Source organism: Lithobates pipiens, unplaced genomic scaffold (genome assembly GCF_037356315.1).
Source record: "Lithobates pipiens isolate NorthernLeopardFrog02 unplaced genomic scaffold, aLitPip1_a1.2 Scaffold_18, whole genome shotgun sequence".
Classification (NCBI taxonomy): Eukaryota; Metazoa; Chordata; class Amphibia; order Anura; family Ranidae; genus Lithobates; species Lithobates pipiens.
In genome coordinates, this window is record NW_027507758.1 from 283,840,211 (window position 1) to 283,867,187 (window position 26,977).

The 26,977-nt window shown below is 44.3% G+C and overlaps 1 protein-coding gene across 1 annotated transcript in view; it reads right to left on the reverse strand.

Moving 5' to 3' along the window:
• RFX6 (regulatory factor X6) overlaps positions 1-26,977 on the reverse strand; it is a 176,131-nt gene that overhangs the window by 103,013 nt on the left and 46,141 nt on the right. Inside the window, exons 5-6 of the mRNA XM_077487064.1 lie at positions 2,752-2,829; positions 2,285-2,312 (exon numbers count right to left, since the gene is read on the reverse strand). Of these exons, the coding sequence (XP_077343190.1) occupies positions 2,285-2,312; positions 2,752-2,829 (106 nt within the window). The remainder of the gene's footprint in view (positions 1-2,284; positions 2,313-2,751; positions 2,830-26,977) is intronic.

The following is a 26,977-nucleotide window of genomic DNA, read 5'->3' on the forward strand; positions in this document are numbered from 1 at the left end:
CTTTAAGAAAAATGTGGAGATCCAAAAAAGACAACTTCTCCTGATCATAGGAGTAAGTTAGACGTATATTACGTTAATTTGAGTTCAACTCTCGCATAAATTGATGTAAGTGTTCCAAAGAGCCTCTCCAGATCATCAATACATCATCGATGTACCGCAACCACACCTGGGTGTGGTCGCGGTACAACGAGGATGCATAGACATCTTCTTCTTCCCATATACCAAGATGGAGGCCCGCATAGGACGGAGCCCATGCCGCCCCCATAGATGTACCTCTAATCTGGTGGTAGAACGTAGCCAGAAACTGGAAAAAGTTGTTTGTCAAAGTGAATTCCAACAACTCCGTGAGAAATTAATTTTGCGGTCCTGATTCTGGATAAGTCCTATCAAGGGAGTTTGATACTGCCTGTATTCCTACTTCATGGGGGATCGAAGTGTATAGTGATTCGACATCTATACTTACCAGCCACAACTCAGCTGTCTGGCTATATACCTCCAAGGACTCGATTTCTGCTAGCACATGTCTAGTATCCTGTACGAAGCATCGCAGTTTCTTGACTAGATCCTGCAAGAGTGAGTCCAAATAGCGCCCAACCCTTTCAAGAGGGCCACCACAGGCAGAGACTATGGGTCTGCCCGGGGGATTTTCAAGGTCTTTGTGCACTTTTGGAATGTTGTAAAAAGTCGGTATATTGTACTCACAAACTTGCAGATGTCTAAACTCGCGATCCGAAAGTAGTCCCTCGTCTCTGGCAAACGTCAATTTTCGATTTAATTCCTCAACCAATCGAGGGAAGGGGTTGGCATCCAATTTAGAATATATGTCATGCCATCTCCAAGAAGGCATTTAGCCTCCCGCTCATATTGTTGTTGACATAAAAGAACGACATTGCCACCCTTATCACTCTTTTTTTATTACAATATTCCGTCTACTTCTCAGATCACAAAGGGCCCACCGTTCACCCTCTGAAAGATTATCAGAGGAATGTTGAGACCAGTCAATTTTTTCTAAATCCGTATTTACCAAATCCAAAAAAAGGGTCAACCATTTGTTTCTAGATAATGGTGGCATTTTTTGTGACCTTATTGACAGATTTGCCGATCTTTTTAAAGGGACTGATTGCTCGGCAGGACCCTCATTTTCCTCAAGTAGGGAATTAAGTATCGCCAGGGCTTTTTGGTCCTCTGCATCTAGGATATGTGTCTTTACCTCCTGATCCGATGTATAAAGAGAGCGAAAGAATACTTTACTTAAAAATAAAGTGACATCTTTATACACTGTGAACTCGTCCATATTTGACACTGGGGAGAAGGTCATTCCCTTTTGGAGTAAGGTAATATGGTCTATTGACAATTTTAAGTCTGTAAGATTAATTATCTTTTTGTGCATCATGTCAAATTTTGTTGATATTGATGTTTGATCTATCACATTCTCTTTTGACTCCTTGTGTACGTACGTTCCTGTGATGTTTTTAACAGTTTTGTGTTTAAATACCTTAATAAGGACTCAATAAGGGCAGTTTTTGACTTAACCCTTTATTAGTGGACATATCTGCTTTTCCTTACTTTTCTCTTTTTCTTCTCTTTTTTCTTCCTTTTTTCTTTAGTTAAAACTAGAAATCCACTGAGCTGCCTTCCCCCGCTAAGCTGGAATATCAAGCTCTGTTAAGATCACATCTGTGGACTAGAGAATATTTACTCCTATGATATAAAAATTAGGAGAGGGGATACATGCTATAGTTTTTACACACATCCCATCTTAATGTGACATAGATCGAGTGTAATCATTGGTTACTGTCTCCCTAGGACAGGGAAAGTTTTACGGCAGGATCACTAGTTAAAAACAACAGAAAAGAAGCCTGAATAAAGGAAACGAATGCAGCCCCCACATCTACAGCCGGTTATAGATGGATCGAACTTTGTCTGGTTCAGCAGAAGATTCGATCCATGTATGGGCAGGCCGGTTGTACTGCAGTGGATCCATTGATCAACTTGAGTCAGTCGGAGTTATGGCATGCGATTACTGCTATAACCGCTAGCTGCTATAACCCCCCGCTCCCCTGCCCACACAACAGAATGGCGCTGCAGGAGGGATTCTTTCGATTGATTTTCTTTCCTGCAAACCACGGTTACAGGAAAGAAAATTGAATCATCTATGGCCTGCCTAAGGACTGGTAAACCACAATATATTTAATTTATTTTCTTGAGTTTTCAGTAGATAGCGTTTAAACAAAACAACAAAACAAGACTGTTGTTTCAAAGACAGCAAGATAAATTGACATACCTCACTCTTCAACTTGCTGCCAGAAAACCTTTATGAAAATAAATATGAAAAATTAGATAGTGAGGCATAAGATATATAGTGAGACATAAATATAAATATAGATGGATAGATAGGTCTGTTTATCCTAATCAGAGCCCTTTGTAACCCTATGTAGCCTGAACCCAGGGATTCTGTCCTTTGTGGTACACCCACTGCAGCATAGAGTCTGTAGTGGGTGTGTTTGGGAGTACCTCTTATACATTACAAGCAAGAGTTCCCAGATCACTAGGGCACTACAGTAACGACTGAATCAAAAAGTACTAACCAGGCAGGCAGTCTGTGCCACCTGCATGCAGTTTAATGCTTATTTTCAGGATGTATCTTTGACTAACAGCTTTTAAAACACAATATAAACGATGACTATGATGGCGATAAGTAGTTTTCCTAATATTATTAATTATATTGATCTATTTTAAAAACATTCATACCTTGTCAGCCCCTTTCCAGAGTACACTGAATGATAATATGCACTGCTTTCCTTTATGCCAATGCCGTAGTAATGATATCTGTACAAAGAAAAGAGCACATTTATGTGATAGGAAAAATAAATAATGAAAGAAACCTGCAGTTACTTTAGCCTAGGTTTACACTGATGCAGTGCAAATTGAATCCGTTTTGCAGTGCGATTTGAAGGAAAAGCTGCAGTGCGATTTGGTGCGGTTCAGATGCAATTCTAATACGATTTTGATGCAATTTAGATACAGCTGTCATTCTCTCTCTCTCTCTCTCTCTCTCTCTCTCTCTCTCTCTCTCTCTCTCTCTCTCTCTCTCTCTCTCTCTCTCTCTTTCTCTTGGAAAGACTTGCAGAAAACATACTTGAACTGTGTTACTTTAGGACAGATGAGCGGTTTTCATGCGATTACCATTCTAGTCTATGGACCTAAAAATCACACCACATGGGTCTAAACTCCCACAGGACCCTTTTTAAAATTGCATCGTATTCGCACTGTATATATGTAAATTACCTCCATAGAAAGTCATGTTATTACACTTGTCATGTGATTTCATGCATTCTGGATCATATCCAGAACTTCGGCTTAACCACAAACATGAAAATCACACACTGTTAACCAAACTGGACAGAATGTGGCTTTGTTTCCATATAATGCTTTTTAAATTGGAACTTACTGAAAGTTTTGAATAGAATAGGGGAGGGTTACGTTAATATTTAATCATATTAATGAAATAGACATATTTAACAAAATGGTATAACTTTGGTATAACATTCAACCTAATTATGAATGCATATAATTCTAAATGTCACTTTTTGGCTTCTTTAACCACTTAGCAACTACCCGTCCACAATGTACTGTGGACGGGCGGCTACTGCAGGTAAAGCGCCACTGCCATACTTCACTGCCTACTTCCGGGTTTTGGGTGCGCACATGCGCGCCCCTTTTTTCAATTGTTATGCAAAAAAAAAAAAAACCTGACATGTGAGAATTACTGACTCTCCGGAACTCGTTGCCTGAAACATAGCACCAACAACCAAGGGCCTGACCTCCCCATACTCCCACAACTGCCGTGCACCCCATGGGCAAAATAAGAGATCAAAGGCACATTTATTCCACATTTCCCGGGCCATGGACCTCCTGCACCATGTATCGTTACCTACTCAGGCCTGCATCCCCAGCCTCAAGTATTCAAGATGATGCGCAAGACCCACCAGAACAACACACGTCTGAGACAAGTACCTTCTTTGATATTCCCCTCACTGAAGCTAAGTGATCTCTCACCTCCCTAACAGCAGAAGTGTTATATGCAAAACTGCATTCTCTGCTTCAGAGCCTCACTCACAGTATTGCACAAGAGGTGGGGAAACTTGCTGAGAAACTGAGAGGGGAAATTGTACAATTGGGAGAGCGCACTGGCACCCTGGAGACAATGTTTGATGAACTTATACAGTATGTACAGGTCCTGGAAGAGGACCATGCTGATATAAAACATACTATCACCCAGCTCCAAGCCCAACAGGAGGACCTGGAGAATAGGGGGTGCAGACAAAATCTGTGGATCAGGGGTATCCCAGAAACAGTGGAATACCAGGACTTCCATCCCAATCTATTGAGCTTATTCATCATAGTGGCTCCCCTTCCAATATCACCAATATTGACTGGCGATTAGATAGAGCTCACAGGTCACTTGCTCCCAAACCCCTGGCTAGGGCAAAGCCACGGGACTTAATTGTCTGCTTCCATTATTACGACAGCAAAGTAGCTCTAACCATTCAACCCACAATAAATCCAGGCTCAATTTCAAAGGGTCCAAGATCCAGATCTTCAGTGGTCTTTCCCCTATTACTCGGGCAAAAAGAAGGAGCCTTCGCTCAGAGACACTCCACCTCCAGGCTCACAAAGTAGTATATAGTTGGAGTTCCCCCTTCTGCCTCTCTGCTTCCCGCGATGGAATACATTATTCTATACGTGATCTTCAGGAAAGTGATGCCTTCTTGCGCAACTTGGGCCTTCCATCCCTCCCCGAAGAAGATCCTGTACTGCATCCTGCTACTCCTAAGCCACCGTTGGCTTCAAGTTGCATCTGGACCTCATGTGACAGAAGCATCACAAATCTGCCTTCACACCTCAGAGGTGCCCATTGTCCAGATTCCCAACCTGCATATTTTGGTTATGATTTATAATTTTTTTCCTAGCCCCTGACATTTTTTATGTTGCCAGTGTCCCCATATCAGGTTTTTTTTTTCACCCCATGCCCATGAGGTACACCACTTGTTGCCCTAACTCTAAGCCTGGACGCTCAAAAAGCCTTTGATTAACTCAGATGGCCCTCTATATTTGTTATTCTCTCTAAATATGTTTTTAACAGCCCCTTTATGGAAGCGCTACATGCCCAATAATCCTGACCCTCCTCCCAAGTTCAGCTGTCCTCTTTTCTGTCACCATCGTTCCCTTTGACTAATGGCACCAGAAGGATTCCCACTATCCCCCGTGCTATTCATGCTATGTTTGGAACCCTTAGCCGAAGCCATCTGCACTCATCCTGACATTCATGGGGTCTCGCTGTGACAGAGAGAGTATAAATTTTCTTTGTTTGCAGACGACATCCTACTGACACTGACCAACCCCCATGCCTCCCCCGAATCTCTACGACTTGTTAAAAAAATTGGCCCAATTTCTGGGTACAAAACCAATATGAACAAAATGGAAGCCCTATCACTCCACATCCCCCCTCTGCTCTTGTTACATTACAACAGAATTACCCCTATTATTGGTACCCACACACTCTTAAGTACCTAGGGATACATTTAACCTCCTCATACCCTTTCCTCTACCAAGTCAATTTCCCCTAACCCAACTGTTGCACCATTGGGACACTCTTCCCCCCTCCCAATGTCCTTAAAGTGGGGTTCCACCCTAAAGTGGAACTTCCGCTCATCGGAACCCTCGCCCCCTCCGGTGTCACAGTTGGCATCTTTCAGGGGGGAGGGGGGTGCAGATACCTGTCTAAGACAGGTATTTGCACCCACTTCCGGTCATAGACTCCCACGGGAGTCTATGCCTCTTCCTGTCCACGGCACTGTCTGCTGGGACACACACGGGTCCCAGAGACAGCGCGGACCATTCCTATTGCTCTGCGCGACTCGCACAAATGTGAAGTAGGGAACCGGAAAGTGAAGCCGCAATGCTTCACTTCCTGATTCCCTCACCTAGAATGGTGGCGGCAGCAGCCGAGTGATCGATCGGCCTCGGGTGCCGACATCACTGGATCCTGGGACAGGTGAGTGGCCATTTATTAACAGTCAGCAGCTGCAGTATTTATAGCTGCTGGTTTTTAATAATTTTTTTTCCAGTAAAATCCCTCTTTAAGATGTCTATCTTACCAAGGCTCCTGTACTTTTTGAAACCCTGCCAGTCCCCATTCCAATGTCACAACTAGGGATGAGCTTCGTGTTCGAGTCAAACCCATGTTTGACTCGAACATCGTCTGTTCGCCCGTTTGGCGAATTCCAAACGTTAAGGGCCGTTCGTGCCAAATTCGAGTGGCGCCTCATGGCCCATAATTCACTGCGGCATTGCAGTGCATTGCTGTCTGATGATTGGCCAAACATGCACTATTGGCCAATCAAAGTGCCATCTGTACAGCGAGCCATAATTGGCCAAAGCTACCCCAATTGCTGGTGTTCTTCTGATCCTATACTGCAGGCAGCTGCAGTAATTACAGTTGGTGTACTGTGTACTCTGCACAGTGCACACTTAAAGCTACCCAAATTGCTGGTGTTCTTCTGATCCTATACCACAGGCAGCTGCAGTAATTACAGTTGGTGTACTGTGTACTCTGGACAGTGTGCACTTAAAGATACCCCAATTGCTGGTGTTCTTCTGATTCTATACCACAGGTAGGCAGCTGCAGTAATTACAGTTGGTGTACTGTGTACTCTGCAAAGTGTGCACATAAAGCTACCCCAATTGCTGGTGTTCTTCTGATCCTAAACCGCAGGCAGTTGCAGTCATTACAGTTGGTGTACTGTGTACTCTGCACAATGTGCACTTAAAGCTATCCCAATTGCTGGTGTTCTTCTGATACTATACTACAGGCAGGCAGCTGCAGTAATTACAGTTGGTGTACTGTGTACTCTGCACAGTGTGCACATAAAGCTACCCCAATTGCTGGTGTTCTTCTGATCCTATACTGCAGGCAGCGGCAGTAATTACAGTTGGTGTACTGTGTACTCTGCACAGTGTGCACTTAAAGCTACCCAAATTGCTGGTGTTCTTCTGAGCCTATACCACAGGCAGCTGCATCAATTACAGTCAGTGTACTGTGTAGGATACATGCTCCAGGAGGATGCCCAGCATTGTTAAGGCTCTGATTATGATACCCAGCTATAGGGAGGCAGTAACATGAGCATAGAGAGAGGGGGTGCCCAAGAAGGACAGCAATCTGGCATGCTCCCCCAGCTGCAGCATACTGCCAGGTTTGCTCCAGTGATGAGGAGGGAGCGGATGATGAGGTCACTGAATTCACACGGGTGCCTGATAGGAGAGAGGAGGGGGAGGCACATCTCCAACATAATTACTGTAGCTGCCTGCGGTATAGGATCAGAAGAACACCAGCAATTGGGGTAGCTTTGGCCAATTATGGCTCGCTGTACAGATGCCGCTTTGATTGGCCAAGCATGCGGGTCATAGTGCATGCTTGACCAATCATCAGCCAGCAATGCACTGCAATGCCGCAGTGAATTATGGGCCGTGAGGCGCCACTCGAATTTGGCTCGAACGGCCCATAACGTTTGGAAGTCGTCAAACGGGAACATGGGTTTGACTCAAACACAAAGCTCATCCCTAGCTGTGACATTGGAATGGGGACTGGCAGGGTTTCAAACAAGTACAGGAGCCTTGGTAAGATAGACATCTTAAAGAGGGATTTCACTGGAAAAAAAAATATTAAAAGCCAGCAGCTACAAATACTGCAGCTGCTAACTTTTAATAAATGGATACTCACCTGTCCCAGGATCCAGCGATGTCGGCAGCCGGCTGCCACCTTTGTTTGGCTCACGTCCTTAACTTGGTGGTGCAGCAGTTCTTGGGCAGGTACCCGGGCTTACAGAATGTCCTGAGGCAGGCCAGGAAAGTCCGTGTGCATTTCTGCTGGTCATATAATTGCCAGTGCTCGGCTGGCTGACCTCCAAAAGGAATTGAACCTGCCCAAGAACCGCCTAATCTGTGACATGCCCACCAGGTGGAACTCAATATTGGCCGTGCTTCAGCAGCTGCACATGCAGCAGAGGGCCATCAATGAGTACCTGTGCAACTACGGCACCAGGACAGGGTCAGGGGAGCTTGAATTTTTTCCCCACGTCAGTGAGCCATGATCAGGGATGCATACACTGTCCTGTCACCATTTGAGGAGGCCACAAGGATGGTGAGCAGTGAAAGTGCATGCATCAGTGACACTGTCCCTCTTGTCCACCTGTTGGAGCACATGCTGCGTGGAATAATGGACAGGGCACTTGAGGCAGAACAGAAGCAGGAAGAGGAGGACTTCCTTGCCTCTCAAGGCCCCCTTTATCCGGAGAGTGTTCCTGCTGGCCTGCTGATCACACAGGAAGAGGAGGAGGATTGTGTCAGCATGGAGGTTTTACAGATATTGGAGCAGATCCGTAGAATGGAATACCTTGCAGTGGTAATTTATGACTCACTTCCTCAGTTTTCCAAAATGTGGGATTTATGGGATAATTCTGAGCTTAACCCAGGAGCAATACTATTACACCCCATATGATCAGCATCCTTCCATGTTACCCTGCCAATCTTGTCATCCTAGACTTCCTAACTGTTTATATCATCTTCCCATGGTGCCCCCCCCTCCTTCTTTTTTTCCTTAAGTTAGGTTGCCTCAGAGTGCCTTGGTCTTTCAGTTTGGGTACTCTCAGAACCTTACGGATAGTTGATCCAGAGAGTAAAAATTCTTTTTTGTGTGATATATTGATGCCTGTTTGTTAGGCCTGCTCTCTTGGTCCACCCTCCCGCCCTCCTCCTTCCATTCCACCTCCTGAACTCTTTTGAAGTTCTATTATACTTTTGTATATGTATTATTGTATGGCCAATTTTATATCGTCTGTATTTGACTTATGACAATTTTGATAATTGCGACTTCCACAATCTACTTTCTGTTTTTCTTTTCCTGTATTTCCGTGAAAAACGTAATAAATATAAAATTTATATTAAAAAAAAGAAAGCTCCATTTGTGTGAAAAAAAATGTATATAAATTCTGTTTGGTTACAGCGTTGCATCACCAGTTAAAGTAGTGCAGTGCCGAATAGCAAAAAATGGCCAAAATGGGAGGTAAAATCTTCCACAGCTGAAGTGAAGTGGTTATTTAAAGAGCTATGAAAACAATATTGATATTTACTAACTGATAATATAGCCATATTGTGTAAACAAGCTTACGAGATTACTTGAGTTTTAGTTATAATGAGAAAAAATGTGTGGTTGATAACTGTAGAGGAAAAAGCTACTTTTTTGCCTTTGCTACCCATAGGTACAAGCCTAATGCCTAATGGTAAATGTAGTCTTAACCTTGGGCCTGCTATCACATGTCTTCCATTTCTGCGCTTTTAATCATTTTACTTTAGCAAGCATCAGTCTCAGTGTCCTCAAAATTTAATTCAAATGTATTTACTAGAATCCTCAAGAAACTGATAGTGATGTCACCTATGTTTTTTGAAGGGTTAAATAAACACCATTAGTATAATCCTTTTTTAGTCATATAGCAAATTAAAATAGGTCTCATCTTAAGTCTCATCTTAAATCCTATTACCTTAAAACACTTGAATCTATTTAACCTAAAGTATATTGTAAACTAAACATTGCTTATCTTTCCCACAAATATTTCACATTGCTCTTACTGCATATCACTTCAATTTACACAATTGTTAGTTTAAAAAGGAGGTTGATATTTAATTTGCAGAATTTATGGCTTCTTTATTTGAAAGATACTATACATTTCCTGCAGCATATGTTCACTTTTTGTGTGTGCACCCACAAGACCTGTCTTTATCATGCACTGCCACAAACAACCGCTGATAAGCAGATTGATATAAGGAAGCTATCTCCAGCCTGCAATAACATGTTATCACCAGGCCAGCTGTCATGCCATTTTTTCAGCATGTTCAATCACATCTCCTAAAAAAGGTTCTGCTATTTGTACTTCATCTCAAAAGAGCTAAAAATAATCTACATAAAGACAATAGCTAGATTTATCTAGCTGGTCTATCTATCAATGTCCCAACTAGTGGATTTACTGGAACTTTCTAACCTCCGCCTGAAAATTTCATTCCATGAGTTAAAGAGGAGTTTCCATAAAAAAATAAAAATAAAATAAGTCAGCAGCTACAAATATTGCAGCTGCTGACTTTTAATAATCGGACACTTACTTGTTCCAGGGTCCAGCGATATGGGGGATCGAAGCCCCGCTCGTCCCCCTCCCTGCTCGACAGCGCTGCCATTGCAACTGTGGGCACCCTGCTGTGGCTTCACAGCCGGGCACCCACTGCGCATGCGCAAGCAGCGCCGTGATTTCCCGCGCAGTCATCTGGGACCTGTCATGTGCTCCAGATGACTGAAAGGAGGGAGGGGGCAGAGCTGAGCCCTTCCTGTGCCAAGGGAAAGTGATGTCACCAGCCCAGGCACTGAAGGAGGCAGACTACGAGGGACCCCCTAGCAACAGGCATTTAGAGGTGAGTTAAAAATAAAATCTAAATCTTTTTTTTTTCTTTTTTTTAGGAATTTTCATGATTTTTTTTTTCCTGTGGAACACCACTTTAAGGAGAATGTACGGTGCATTCAAGTTTTTCTTTTTTTAGACAAACATATATGAAAAGGATCAGCCTCATGTGAATAATCATATTAATATGTACAATTGTGGCCAAAAGTTTTGAGAATTACATAAATATTAATTTTCATAAAATCTGCTGCCTCAGTTTTTATGTTGGCAATTTACATATACTCCATAATGTTTTTTTTTTTTTTAATACATGTTTAATGGAATACAAAAAGACAAAAAACAAACAATAACCAGAAGCTATGCAATGTTTCATGTAGAGTGGAACAGTTTTCCTGAGCATTTGATAACATTGAGAGGTCTAAAGTAAAAAGTGATGGATTCTATGCTCATGAGGGGACCTTAAAACGTGTGTAAGATGTTGATCAGGCAGGAATATGCTTCCAGATAAACATTCAATACCTTCAAAATGCATAGAAGTTATCAAAAAAAAAGAAAGAAGAGAAATGGGGAGAGGTGGGGAAACAAGAAAGGAAAGGGGGATAGAGGGGGAAAGGACGTTGGCATGCATAGCAACCTAATAACAATGAGAAATCTGAAACCATTGGGTCATGTAAGACAGAGTAGAGCTTTAACCACAGAGAAATCGGCCTACAGGTAAATGGAGTAATAAGAAGTGTTCAAGGAGACTAGTATTAGCCTCAAATTGTTTGCATTATGAGCTCCTTGTAACGAGGGGAGGATGTGAAAACTATCCACGGAGACCAAGTGAGAGTATGTCGTTGGGAAGTATTCCTGTTGCGGTGAGTAATGTCTTCCATGAGGTGGACGTCTGATATTTTCTGTAGCCAACTTTTCACCGATGGGGTCGTGGGTTGTCCCCAAAGGGTGGGTATTAAAGCCTTAGCCGCGTTGAGCAGGTGGGGCACAAGGGAGCGTTTATAAGTTCCGATGGGTTCCTTGGTAGCATGGGAGAGGATAATCCACGGATCATTGGGAAGATTGACGGCAGTAATCTGTTGTATAAACTGGATGATGTTGGCCCAGAAGGGATGAATAATTGGACACGACCACCGGATATGCGCGTGAGTTGCTATGTTCCCACAATTCCTCCAACACAACGGGGAATTGGCAGGGAACATCTGGTGTAGTTTTGAAGGAGTTTAGTGCCATCTGGTGAGTAGTTTGTAGTTGACCTCCGCCATTTTTGAAGCAAGAGACATGACGTGGGTTAACCGCAAGATTTTGACCTTCTGGGGCTTCGGAAGGTATGACGTCAAATCCTATTCCCATTTGGGCAGAAATGATGGAAGTGCATTATTCTGGTGTGTAATAAGAGCTTTGTAGAAGATTAAGATACAATGTAAGGGTGGATATTTTGGGTGGAAAACGTCTTCAATGCCGTTAAGATCTTGTAGTCCCCTCAGGGGCTGAGGTAGGGTTCGGAGGAAGCGTTGTAGTTGGAGGTACCTCCATTTGTCTAAGGATGTCAGGTAGAGGCTTAAGAGTATTAGCATGGAGGATATGATGTAGTAAAAGGGGGCCTTTCGGAGACCAGGCCTTAAAGCCTGGGTCTAGTAAGCCTGGTAAAAAATAATTATGGTTAAGAAGCGGTAGAAGGGGGGAGACATAGGACCAGCCAAGCTTCTTATGCAGAGAGTCCCACATATCCAAGGAGGAGGTAGTGAGGGAAGTGGTTGTTTCAGCAAGGTGTCTATGTGAGCAGGGTATACAAGGGGTAACAGTGAGATCAACACTGCTTAGGGAGTGTTCTAAGTGAACCCATAGTTTGGAGGTAACAGCGTATTTCCAATAGGCTATTCTAGATAATGTTACAGCATAATAATAAGCTTTGAAGTTCGGGAAGGCCAGTCCCCCCGAGTCCTTGGAGCAAAAAAGTATGAATGAATGAATGAATGAATGAAATACTTATATAGCGCACAATGCGAACTGAATCGCCTCTAGGCGCTGTGGCGAGCTTTGATCATCTTGCTAAAAGAGGAAGGTCTTGAGTTTTTTCCTAAAAGCCAGGTGATTTTCTTCCAGGCGGATGTTGATTGGTAGAGCATTCCATAGCCGAGGCCCTTGGACAGCGAATCTCCGATCCCCCTTGGATTTATACCGGGCTTTGGGCACGAGGAGGAGGTTTTTGTTGGCTGATCGAAGACTGCGGTTTGGTGTGTAATGATTTATTTTCTCCATTAGGTATTGCGGAGCTTCTCCATGCACGCATTTGTGGGTGAGGCAAAGGGTCTTGAACGTGATCCGATTTTTTACGGTTAGCCAATGTAAGCTCCTCAGTGAAGGAGAAATGGATTCCCAGGGTTTTTTTCCTGTTATCAGCCTTGCCGCTGTGTTTTGGATCAGTTGTAATCGCGCAAGTTGATATTGTGGTAATCCTATGTAAAGCGAGTTTGCGTAGTCCAGTCGTGAATTAATGATTGTTCCAACTACCACTGCTTTGTCATTCTTTGGGATAAAAGGGATGAGTCTGCGAAGCATGCGCAGCAGATGGTGAGATCGACTGACTACTGCTCCTATTTGCGCATCCATTGACATTTGTGCGTCTAAAATAACCCCGAGACTCTTCGCTTTGGTCTTTGGGGAGATAGTCTGCCCAAAGACGGTTGGTGGAGACCAGGAGGTTTTGGTTGCGGGCTTATGATTTGGGTGTAAGATAAGAAGCTCTGTCTTTGATTGGTTCAGCTGGAGGGAGTTGGTGGTCATCCAGTCCTCTATTGATTTGAGGCAGTTTTCAAGTTGTTGTTGGTGATCTTTTTTTCCATTGATCCGGAAATAAAGTTGCGTGTCGTCAGCGTAAGAGTGGAAGCAGAGATCTGAGCATCTGATGATTTGAAGGAGTGGGCGAATGTAAATGTTGAAGAGAACGGGTGACAACGGAGAGCCTTGAGGGACTCCGCAGGTGACTGCCCGAGTTTCGGAGAGGAATTTTCCTAGTTTCACTGTCTGTGACCGATTTCCTAGGAGGGACGCGAACCATTGGAGATCTATGTCTTGGACTCCGGCTACTTCTGTGAGGCGGACGAGTAGAGTATTGTGATCTACTGTATCAAACGCTGCACTTAGGTCTAGCAGTACGAGGAGACACGGCTCTCCGTCATCTGCCGCTTCGAGGGCGTCATCCCAAATCTTGAGGAGAGCTGTTTCTGTTCCATGACCCGGGCGGAAGCCTGATTGCAGCGGGTCCAGGAGTTTGTGAGTATCCAGGTGAAGTTGTAGCTGATGTACTACAGCTTTCTCCATGATCTTAGAAATGGTGTTGAGGCTTGTAATTGGCCTACGGTTGTTTGGATCCTGAGGGTCCAGGTTTGGTTTCTTGAGTAGAGGTTTGACGATGCCTTGTTTGAGGATGCTGGGAACAATCCCTTCGTGGAATGATCGGTTTATGAGGTGGGTTATGGTTGGAGCCACGATGTCGGAGCATTCTTTCAGTAGTTTTGTGGGGATGATGTCAATAGGTGAGGTACTGTCACGCAGTTTATTAATGATGTTTTTTGCGGTGTCTACAGTAATTGGGGATAGTGAAAATTTTGGCGGTTGCGGTATGTTGGTGCGGACATCCTCTTTATGTATTTGCTGGCTGAGGTTGGATGTTTTCTTTTGACAAATTGTTTCCCTGATGGTTTTGACTTTATCGATGAAAAAATCCGACAGTTTGTCACAGTAATCCTGGGATTCGCTTTCTGGGGGTTCTAGGCACACCGGATTCATTGATTGATTAACCAGTTTAAACAGTTCCCGTGGTTGGTTTGCGGCCGTTGAGATTGTATATGAGAAGTGGTCCTGTTTGGCTTTGAAGATTGCTTTCCGATAATTCTCTGTCAGACCTTTGTAGTTAAATAGGTTTTCCTCGGTGGGATTTCTTCTCCATGTTCTTTCAGCTCTTCTGCGTTCTTGCTTTAGTACGGAGAGGGAGCTATTAAACCATCCAGCATTTTTCTTCCTGATGAGAGCCCTGCGTTTTGGTGCTACCGAGTCTGCTGATTGCAGTAATGCCTTGTTCAGGGAGTTGAGTGTTTCCTCCGTAGAGTGGTTTAAGGTTATTGTAGATATTTTTTTGGACAGAGTGGTTTTGAAGGCTTCGGAGTACAGTTTTTTATGCGATCTGGTCCAGTGCGTTGTTACAGGTTTCCGTTTTGCGTTGGTGATGTTGGTAGTGATTTTGAATTTGATGGCGTGATGATCCGTCCATGGCAGAGTTATGTTGTCGAGTATGTTGACGTCGATGTTCTGTTTGAAAATGAGGTCCAGGGTGTGTCCTGACCCATGTGTGGGAGTCTTTATCAGTTGCTGTAGACCCAGTTCTTCTAGTTGATTGATGCAGGCAGTCGCGATGGGGTCTTTAGGCTCGTTTGCCCAAAGGTTGAAATCTCCGAGTGCCAGGAAATTTTTGAATTTTAGGGTGTGCATTGCAAAGGATTCCGTGAGAGGTGAAAGAAGATTGGACTTTGGTCCCGGTGGTCTGTAGCACAGTAGTATATGAGTGGTGTCATGGGGTGTTGGTTGAAAATGTAGCGTCAGGGTTTCCATAAAAGACACTGGGTTCTGAGATGATGGTTTAGTGAGATCCAGGTGACCTTTAAAGATCACTGCTAGGCCTCCTCCTTTTTTCCCTATCCGGTGTTCGGTTAGGATCCTGTAGTTTTCCGGCACCAATTCGGTGAGGATGGTGTTGCAGTCAGAGGTTAACCAGCTTTCGGTGATGAAGAGGCAGTCTACATTGTTCTCGATGATGAAGTCGTGTACTTCCAGTCTATGTTTGACTGCAGACCTGGCGTTAATCAAGGCGCAATCTAATTGTAGTGGTCGAGTAGATGTCTTCCTGTGGTTGGGAGCTGCTTGTCGTCCGGTTTTTAATAGTTGTTCTCTTTGAAGTATTTTTTGTATGGAAGATGGCAATGTGGTGTTGATGTTCCTTAGTCTGTGCAGAACTTCAGCTGAGTATTTGAAGTAGCACATGGTTTGTGGATGCTGTTGATGGTACTATGGGCCTAAGATTATGATCCTGATCAGGGTATTGATCCTGAGGTGGGGCTAGGTATCAGACTTGCCGCCGTGCTTGAGGCTATTAGCGCGCAAGTTGATCAGGGGATGCCTATATGGATGCGGAAGGAGTTGTTGTATTCGGTTGCTGGCTGTTCCAGCTGCCTTTACTTAAGGTGGAGGTCTCCGCTTAGAAAAGAAGTCTGGCTGTGATCTGGAATAGTCGTCCTAGGATAGCGTAAAAAATGGAAAGGAGGCCGGAGGTAGGGGGTAGGCTAACCTATGGTTGTTCCAGAGGAAGGCAAAAAACCCCCTGACAGTAGCAGCCAAATGCACCAGTGGGGCAAAAATTCCTTCCTGATCCCCGTAGGCGGTCGGACAGAGTCCCTGGAACAATCACTGGGGGGGGGGGGGGAGTGGAGGTGCGAGCTTACCTGGCTGCGGTTGTCCCCTTAAAACACTCTGATCCGGTGAATCTGGCTTGCTGTCAGCCTGACATTTCTGGAAAGCTGTCTGGTTGCCCCTTGCAGTGGGATCTTTAAAATGGAGGGGAGGATGGATGTAGGATAGAGGTTAGAGACTCCTGTCTTAACTCCTGTTTTCAACTCCTGGTTATTAACTCTCCACTTTAGTTCAAAAAAATCCACTTATGTTCAGAAAATCCACATGCAAGCCACAATCAGGGAGCAAGCTCAAGGGGGAGTTTATATAACTACCTTTATACACCTGTGAACAATTAACCCCTCCCCTAATTTGGGAGGAAGAAGGAAGGGAGAAAAAAAAATGCTGTTTAAAAAGTGTCAGCAAAAAAGGTCTTTTAAAAACTGCTAGCAAATGTATCAAATAAAGGAGGGGGAGAAAATAAAACACCCCCAAAAACAACACTTGCAAGCAGAAGCAGTCAAGCAGAAGCAGTTAAAGCACAACTCCTGGTTATTAACTCTCCACTTTAGTTCAAAAAAATCCACTTATGTTCAGAAAATCCACATGCAAGCCACAATGTCTCTAGACACTCTGGGGTGACTGTTCCGCCAAATTAAATGGGAGATCATAGATTGTAGTGTGGTAAAGAACCCTATTGGGACACCCAGTGGGATCATTTGAAAGAAAAATAAGATTCGAGGAAGAATGTTCATTTTAACAATATTTACTTTACCTAGCCAGGAATGTGAAAGATTGTTCAATTTCCTTAAATCATCTCTGACATTATTTATTGAGGGTATGTAGTTAAATTTGAAGAGGGAGTGAATGTTGGGTGTGAGATGAATTCCCAGATATTTCAGCAGCCCCAATAGCCTCTCTTCCCGTTCAGGGAGGTTGATGTTTAAAATTTCTGACTTGGAGAGATTGATTTTGAAGTTGAACAACGTTTGATAAGTAGAAAAAGTGGACATAAAGTTAGGTACGTGGTTGTTGTATAAAGAATAAAATGTCGTCCGCATATGCCACGTATTTGTGTGTTGTGTTATCTACTTGGATGTTGTGGATGTTTATGTTATGTCTAATTGTTGCCAAAAAAGGTTCTAGGGTGATTGCGAACAGGAGAGGAGACAGGGGGCAGCCCTGCCTGGTCCTGTTAAAGAGTGTGAATGGGTCACTGAGAGTGCCGTTTATACGGAGTTGTGCTGTGGGGTTAGTATAAAGGGAAGAGATACGATGAAACATCCGAGGGCCCAGACCGAAGTGCTGCAGGGTCAATTAGAGAAAGTCCCAGTCCACCCTATCAAATGCTTTTTCAGCATCAGTGGATAAGAGTAGGGTGGGTTGGGCGTACTTCCGCACATGCTGAATAAAGGATATTGCTCGAAGGGAATTATCTTTGGCTTCTCTGTGAGGTATGAAACCTGTCTGGTCAGGTGAGACCCAGCTAGGTATCAAGGGGAGTAAGCGATTGGCCATGACTTTGGAATACAATTTAATATCAACATTTAGCAGGGAAATCGGTCTGTAGCTGCTGCACTGGGCGGGATCTTTTCCCGGCTTGGGGATGATTGTAATGTGGTCTGCGAGAGATTCTGGGCGAAGTCCCAAGGTATGGGAGATTGAGTTAGCATATGCTGTAAGCCGAGGGAGCAGGATGTCACTGAATATTTTAAAATAAAGAGTAGTCAATCCATCTGGTCTGGGAGCTTTCCCTGGAGGGGAGGACTTCAGAGCCGTTTCAAACTCCTCAACAGAGAATTCTGAGTCTAAGTCTCTAAGAATGGAGTCGGATAATCTATGTAGGTTCACTTCTTTCAGGTAGGTGAGAATTCTGTTGCGCCTCTCTTCAGAGGTCAGAGAGGGCGAATCATGGGCCACATTGTATAGATCGGCGTAATACTCCCTGAAGGCTTTGGCTATGAGTGGGGTTGTGTGTACAAGATTGCCGTTAGGGAGTTTTATTTTGGGGATAAAGGATTTAGACTGCTTTGCGTTAAGGGATCTCACCAGTTGCCTGCTAGGTTTATTTCCCCACTCGTATAGTGTCTGTGAGAAGCGTTGGAATTTCCTTTTAGTGTCAAGGTCTAGCAGGGTTTTTAGTTCTGTGCGCTTCAAAGTGAGGGCCTTAAGGTGAGTTGAGTGTAGAGAAAGCTTATGTTGTTTGTCTAGAACTGCTATTTGGTGTAGCACCTGCTCGATTTGCTGACTATGCTCCCTTTTTTCCTCGCTCCTAATTTGATAGACCAGCCTCTCCTGGTAGCTTTGTGGGCTTCCCATACAATGGAGGAGGAAATAACGGAGGATGTGTTTTCTTTGAAATATTGTGTTAAATGAGAGGACAACATGGAGACCTCTGTTTGATCAGAAAGAAGAGAGTCATTAAGTTTCCAACTATTAGAGCGGTGAGTCAAAGTGGGCATGGCCATGCGTATCGACACAGGTGCATGATCGGATATGGTGGCGGTGCCTATGTGAGCAGAATGTAAGAGTGGGAGGTGGTGGTGTTCAAGAAAGATATTATCTATTCATGAGTATGATTGATGCATTTTAGAGAAATGTGAGAAATCTTTTTCTTTAGGATGTTATATACGCCAGACGTCATGTAATTGGAGGTCTAAGAGTTTTTTTTAATGAGCGTCAGACGCTTAAACAAAATACTAGAGCGGCCTTGGGAGGTGTCCAAAATGGGATCTAGGGGCATATTTATGTCTCCCGCCAGTATGGTTACCCCCTTGGCAAAGTGTGACAGTTTGGAGAGAATCTGGGAGAAGAAGGTGGGTTAATTGTGATTTTGGCAATAAATGTTAGCTAAAGTGCACTGGGTGTTGCCAAGAAAGCCCTTTAGAAAAAGATAACGCCCATGATCGTCCGTTTGCATCTCTGAAAGACGAAAGGGAACCTTGCCGCTAAAGTCTATGGCCACTCCTTTAGCTTTATTAGTGTCAGACAAGCTATAGTGCCACTGAGGAAATTGGAGTGAGGTGAATTTGACTGACGTTGTGTGTGTTAAATGCGTTTCCTGAAGGAAAGCAATAGAGCAGGCTAATTTCCGCAACTCCAGTGTAACCTGGTGACGTTTTGCTGCTACATTCAAGCCCCTTACATTATATGAAGTAATCGTGAGTGTGGCCATTATGTCAGCGGCAAGTAACCCTTAAGTACATTTTTCCATGCATGCCAACTGGGGGGGTGGGGGCGGGGGGGTGGAAAGAGAGGGTGGGTAAGAAAGGATAGGTTAAGAAGAACAAGTTTGTGTGGAGGATATAATCGTCCAACAAAACACTCATGAGGAATCGTAGTATGTCGCGCAGAATTCTGCGGTGGTCCCTGTGGGGAGAGAGAAAGCCGGCAGCAGCCCAGAGCTCCGAGGGGAGATCAGGTGATGCAACCTGGGGGCAACCCACTCCCACCAACCCCATAAGGAGGGGGGTAGGGGGTGCACCTTGTGAGAGGTACATAGGAGCATAATGTTCCGCCAGCATTCAGCTAGAAACTAACAGATGTTAAAAGAAATTAGTTCCAGTAACGGTAAATGGGAGATAAACACATTGGGTTAACAACACCATATAAACAATTGTCTTGCAAAATAAACAGTATAAAATAAACGGTATAACTTGCAGGCATACCCAACCAGTCTGAGAGGGACCCAGAGAGAGGGCACATCCAATATGACCCGAGGGCTTTGCAGCAAGGCAGTCATAGCGGAGGTTTGTGTGGGCACCCTAGGAAGGTGATCATAAACGAAAAATACCCTGGGTTTCTGATAGCCTGCAGTCAAGAGAACGAGCATGGCCCAGAAGGAGTATTGCTTAGCCGTGCTTTTGAGCTGAGTCAGGATTGGAAGTGCGCCTCTTCTTAGAAGGGTTTTTTTGCCACTTAGAATCCAGGATGGGTGTAAACTGAGGCATCTGGTCTTGCCAGCCCGGGAGTTCCATCGGTGGTAGGTTGAGGTCTAACTGAGCAAGCTCCTCGGGGAATCGGAGGGTGTGGGAGCGACCGTAGAGCACGAACGACTCGGTCAAATCGCAGCGGGTCCGTCACAGGATTTCCCAAGATTGTATTAAAAATGCCACGGATCGATGGTTCAAGGTCGTTGTCGCCTGTTGCCTCCAGCAGCCCTCTAAAACGTAGGTTGTTCCTGCGGTTTCTGTTCTCGAGGTCTTCGAGTTTGTATAATGAAGTACGGTGAGCGGAGGCAAGTTGGGTGACAGTCTCTTGTAATTCCTTTACGGCCGTGGCGTGGGAGTCTTGTCTATGTTCCGTGTCTTCCACCCTGTCCAGAATGTGTGCCATATGTGCTCTCACTCCTGTGATCTCCTTTTTTTGGATTTTTCCAGTCCGTGGAACATCCCAGCCAATTCCTTTTTAAGACCGCTCACCAGGGATGACATGTCGGAGCCAGTAGGGGACCCGGGGTCATCCATAAGGTTCGAGCAGCCTGAGGACGTGGGAGAGCTCTCCCTGATGGAGGCAGCAAGCGAGGAGGGGGATGCGCTTCATCTTGCGACCCTGGCCTGTCCGCTATGTGCCATGTGGTCAGATCTGTCAGTGGCCAGAAAGTGTTGTATGGAGCTAGTAGCTGCTGGGTTAATCACCGGTCCCTTCCCTGAGCTCTTGTTAGATGTGGAGCGGGACTTAGGTGTCTTCGCTGGCATAATTGGAACTGGATCGCTGAATGCTGGGCGGAGGTCTCCTTAATTACATCCACTCAACGCCATGTGTATAGTAGAACAGTGCAAAAAGTTAGATTCATTCACACACACTCCACTGCTGCAGGTAGGCCCTGTGTCTTGATGTGTATGTAAAAGGCAGTCCTCTCCTGTATGGGGTGGGCAGTAGGGCTTAGTTGTTACTAAACTGTGGAGGAGGGGAAGCAGCTTTCCCAGGGGGGACCGTTCTGGGCAAAAGTAAGGTGTAGCTGGAGGAGCAAGATGGCCGCCAGGCTCCACAGGTAGGCCGAAGCCGCAGCCTTTCCTAGAGACAGCTCCCCGCTCAGTACCGCCCAGATCAGTCCCTTAAATCCCCCCCCACAGCCCTCTGTGGTGTCCATGGATAAGAGAGCGGTGTACAGGGCAAATTATTGGCTGCCAGGTGGGGTGGGAAACAGCTCGCTTTACCCAAAATATGAGGAACACTCACCGCTCCAGAGACTGGCAGCCACTATTAATAATCTAGCTCGGGGTGTACATATGTCGCTTGCAGCGGGTGGCGGGGCCTCCACACAGAGCATCTCAAGCAGTCTGACCAGGCTCCGATAGCAGAGGGAGGAAGCGGCACAGGCCCGAGGCTCTGTAGGCCTCAAGATGGCATCAGGGAGCCTGTAGCGCGGACTACACCGTGTACCAGCTCTCACAATCCCCTCCTCGAATTTGGCAGACACCGCCAGATCAAGGACGCTGGCCTGCCCGGAGTGTCCCAGTGAAGCAGGGAATGCAGAGGATGCTTCATGGGCGAGCATGGCGGCGGATTATCCAGAGCAGCAAGGATCTTGGTAAAGACACGTCCTCTCGCATTCACGGCTAGACACGCCCCCCTACTCCACAATGTTATGAAGAGTGATCAGATGAATTGCAATCAATAGCAAAGTCCCTCTTTGCCATGAAAATTAACTTAATTCCAAAGAAAAACATTTCCACTGCATTTCAGCATCAGTTCAGTGATTCTTTCGCTAACACAGGTGACAGTGTTGACGAGGACAAGGCTGGAAATCATTCTATAATGCTGATTGAGTTAGAATAACAGACTGGAAGCTTTATGGAGGGTGGTGCTTGAAATCATTGTTTTTTTCTCTGTTATCCATGGTTACCTGCAAGGAAACAAGTGCAGTCATTGCTTTGCACAAAAAGGATTTACAGGCAAGGATATTGCTGCTACTAATATTTCACCTAAATCAACCATTTATTGGATCATCCAGAGCTTCAAGGAGAAAGGTTCAATAGTTGTGAAGAACGCTTCAAGAAAGCCCAGCAAGCGCCAGGCAGTGTTCATTTTTTCAACAAAAATTTTATTTGTCAGCGCCATTTTTATAGTGACGAAAACTAAATGAAAAGTACAACACATTTTCATCCACTGATCAAATCTGCTTTTGCTAACGAATGAAAACGGGACAAAAATGACAAGGAGGGACTTTTATCCTTGTGAACTAACTTCTGGTTTTCCTGGTGCTCTGCCTTCTTCCGCAGCAAAAAAGTGATTGTGTGCACTGTGAGTGCCAGGGATCAGAGCAGTACAGTGCAGTATGCAGTATAAACTGCCAAGCCTCCTGAGTCCCGATGAGACTGTCCCACTCCTGAGTTCCCACTCACGAGACGACCGCCAGCCAGGCACCCACATCTAGAGCAGAGAGCAGGGCAGACTGTGAGTTTGTAGTACATTTTAATCACAGCAGGCCTGAGGCAACCCCTCAGATCACCATCCAGCACTGTGCAGCATTATAGGCCTCCTCTGACCCCTTGTGGCATCCAGGGCACTGTGAATTATGGGCCATCCCTTGGGTGACTTCCATACAGCACTGTGCAGCATTACAGAGCTCCTCTGACCACTGGCAGAGGCATTTAGGGCACTGTGCATTACAGGCCATCCCTCAGACGACCACCATCCAGCACGGTGTATAGTGAGTTTTGAAATTCTAGAAAAATGCTGAAATAATGCATTATTTAACTAAACATATTCAATTTTAGTTTGAGGATGGCATTCCTGGGAGAGCGGCCCCATGAGCAAAGGGTGACTGAGTTGGACAGGCTGGTCCAGCAGGTAGAGTTGGATGATCTATATTGGGTTCTACAATGGCACGCAGAGCAGAGATATTTAGGGGGGACAAAAGAATGCTCTCCAGAGGGAGAAGACTTTGGTGGCCCTGGATTGCTGTGGGAGAGCCTTATAAATGTTTTTGTGTTTGGCGAACCTACCCTTGAGGACCTGCAAGAATAGAGAGAGGCTATACAGAGAGGCTATGCTCACTCTTGTAGGGGTCTCGGAGCTTAAACTGGACCTGGAATTTTTGCTAAGGAAGGAACAGCATCTGGAAAGGGAATACAGGGAACTGCTAGAACACGTTCAGCAGCATGCCAGAGAATCCACGGTGTAAACTCAGGGGATGGCCATCCCAAAAATGAAGTGCTAACAACAGGGCTGAGCTCTGCTAGCCTCTGCCCAGCACCGGCAGTAACAACTCCTGGGTTTCAGAGAAAGGAGATGGTGAACTTCTATCCCATGACACCAGTTCCAGAGACTGGGGATTTAATAGACTTGTCTGTTGAGGAGGAACAACCCAATGAGCCTATAGCAGAAGAGCGTGCATCCAGGCATAATGGTACTGACCTCTGTCTACTACACTCAGTGACCCTAGAGGAGTTGTGCAAGGCCACCGACTTTTCAGTTTACTTCCCAGTGGAACAGCTGGCATCGGGGCAGAACATTACTGATCTCTGCCCAGCATCAACAGCAGCTTCAGGCTTCCTGAGAAAAGAGGCAGCCTGCCTTCCTCCCACAACAGGGACATGGGATTTCCTGCCATCAGCATCTGTGGAGTTACAAGAAATGTCTCCAGCTGAAGTGCTGGCAACCAGACAGAGGGTCCAAGACCTCTGTCCCACACCAGCAGCAATTCTGGAGGCCCAGGATGAGGAGGTGGTGATCACTCCCAAACAGCAGATCAGGATCCAGGGGGAGAATGCAATCAGCACCTCACAACTGCTGCTTGAGCTGGTGTCAGTGGGTGGACCTGTGGTCTCCACTAATAGCAACCCAGCAGAAGTGCTGGCAACAGGGTAGAGTGCTACCAGCCTCTGCCCAGCACTGGCAACAACTGTGCAGTTCCAGGGAGCCTTCCTGCCCAGCAACAAGCTGATGTAGTGAAGATTCTACTCCTGTGAAAATATGGCTGAAAAACAACAGCTAGTAAACTCCGCGCCACTTATAAAAATGTGAAAAAAAGGAATAAAATAATAATCAGTGAATCAAATATACCAAGTGAAAACACTAATAGCTGCTCCCTAGAAACAAGAAAAAAACTTGTAGTGCTGAAAATAGAGTGATAGTAGGGGCGCTGAAAAATTATAAATATAAACGTCAATTTACAAATGTGAAAATTAGTAATCATAAAACACCTCAAGTGATAGTCACTATCACTATGAATTAAAAAACAAATATTGACAACAAAATGAATAATAATATACAATATGAAAAATAAAGTCCCACTTAGATACTAGAAAAAACAAAAATATCCACAGTCCAAGACAGTGATTCATTCAGTGGAAAACTCCATCTAAATCCATATGCCAGAAGGCGGCTGAAATCTTCTACAAAGTTGTAACACGTCCCTTCACCAAACTTTTTTTGGACACAGAAAAACACCCCAACTGTGAAGATAAAGTTGTCTTCTTACCAGATGCTGTTGACTACTTTACTTAAAAAGATAGTCAAATAGGCTTATGCAGGTGAATTCCCTGCTCACATGGAATATGCTGGACCTCTTATGGAAAAAACCTTCTCCTCATAGATTCAGACAGGTCATAAAAAAAGGAGAGCAAACAGAATCCATAGTGTGACACCGTTTAATAATAAAATAAATTAAAAAACATAAGGCCAAATGGCTGCTTACATATGCCGGTGCCCGACCTGGCACTGGGGCTGCTCGCTTAAAACAATCGTTTCGTAATGGATCACGTCGAGGCGGTACCTAGTCACGTTCGTACACGTACAGTTCCGGGCGTTTTTGGTTATCGGCTGTTTCTTGGTGGAACGCACGCCCTACACAACGAGGAACTACGCATCCATTACGAAACGATTGTTTTAAGCGAGCAGCCCCAGTGCCAGGTCGGGCACCGGCATATGTAAGCAGCCATTTGGCCTTATGTTTTTTAATTTATTTTATTATTAAACGGTGTCACACTATGGATTCTGTTTGCTCTCCTTTTTTTATGACCTGTCTGAATCTATGAGGAGAAGGTTTTTTCCATAAGAGGTCCAGCATATTCCATGTGAGCAGGGAATTCACCTGCATAAGCCTATTTGACTATCTTTTTAAGTAAAGTAGTCAACAACATCTGCTAAGAAGACAACTTTATCTTCACAGTTGGGGTGTTTTTCTGTGTCCAAAAAAAGTTTGGTGAAGGGACGTGTCACAACTTTGTAGAAGATTTCAGCCACCTTCTGGCATATGGATTTAGATGGAGTTTTCCACTGAATGAATCACTGTCTTGGACTGTGGATATTTTTGTTTTTCTAGTATCTAAGTGGGACTTTATTTTTCATATTGTATATTATTATTCATTTTGTTGTCAATATTTGTTTTTTAATTCATGGTGATAGTGACTATCACTTGAGGTGTTTTATGATTACTAATTTTCACATTTGTAAATTGACATTTATATTTATAATTTTTCAGCGCCCCTACTATCACTCTAAGATTCTACTCCTAGCTGAACCACTGGCAACAGGACAGAGTGCCGCTGGCCTCTGCCCAGCACCTACAGTGTCTCTACAGCTTCAGGGAGCTCGGGCAAATGGCCCCTCTCCCCAACAGCAGGCCCAGCTAAGAGACATAAAGACCGCCCTGAAAGGTCATATCTCTGAGTCACCTAGTCTGGAAATGATTAGTTAATTAGTTGATGTTAATTTAGGTTTCTGGTTACAGGTGTATTGCTAAAGTAATATGAGCAGGAGGTAGGAACCGCCTACTCAAATGTTTAAAAGTCTTTATTGTGTGTTCTAACAAACAGTTTGATATTCAGCAGCCGAAACGAGTACTGTCTAGTTATTGGTTGTCAACGCTTTGGAATATCTGATATCTATATTCAGACTGGAGGAAACGGTATATGACGAAAGCACTCAAGCAGAATGTGGGACGTTTCATTACAGTGGGCTCACTCACAAATTTGCCTAAGAATACAGCCATGAATAATGAGTGGTACAAAAACATCCTCCAAGAACAACTGCTCCCAACCATCTAAGAACAGTTTAGTGACGAACAATGCCTTTTCCAACATGATCGAGCACCTTGCCATAAGACAACTAAGTGGCTTGAGGAACAAAACATCAACATTTTGGGTCCATCGCCAGGAAACTTCCCAGACCTTAATCCCATTGAGACCTTGTGATAAATCCTCAAGAGGCGGGTGAACAAAAAGAACTCCACAAATTCTGACAACTCCAAGCATTGATTATGCAAGAATGGGCTACCATAAGTCAGGATGTGGCCCAGACGTTGATTAATAGCATGCCAGGGCGAATTACAGAAGTCTTGAAAAAGAAGGGTCAACACTGAAAATATTGACTCTTTGCATAAACTTTATATATATTGTCAATAAAAGCCTTTGATACTTATGAAATGCTTGTAATTATACTTCAGTATAACATAGTAACATCGGACAAAAAGATCTAAAAACACTGAAGCAGGAGACCAAAAAATGTATATTTGTGTCATTCTCAAAACTTTTGAACACGGCTGTAGTATTGTAATAAAAACCTTGTTTTTTTTGTATACTTTGTAATGATGTATATACATGAGGCAGCCATATTTGCTCATTAGACATGCAAGCCTCTTGTATTTTAGCAACACAATTCAATTCTATGGGGTTGATTTACTAATGCAGTAGTGAACATTCATTTCTGCAAAGTGAATGTTCACTTAGTTTAGCAAAAAAGGTCAAGCTGTGTTCATTTTAATCACCCGCTGCAAACATTGCCTTACTTACTAAGCTATATCAACATTCACTTTGCTTAGTAAATGGTCTCTATACCTAATAGGGGTTCATTAACTAAGACAATAGTGGCTAGTCTACATTTTGTTTACAGTTGAATTTGACGCTCTTCTGAGCTGATTCAAGCTTTCCTTGAATCACAATATATGCTCACTGAAAATACACTTTACTTTGCCTTGAGTGTTGTCTTCATATCTATTCTTTATGGTAAAACGTGGTGAAAGTTCTAAGCAGAAAGGTGCGCTTTCACAATTGCATAGATAGTTGGCATCATAATGTGCATTA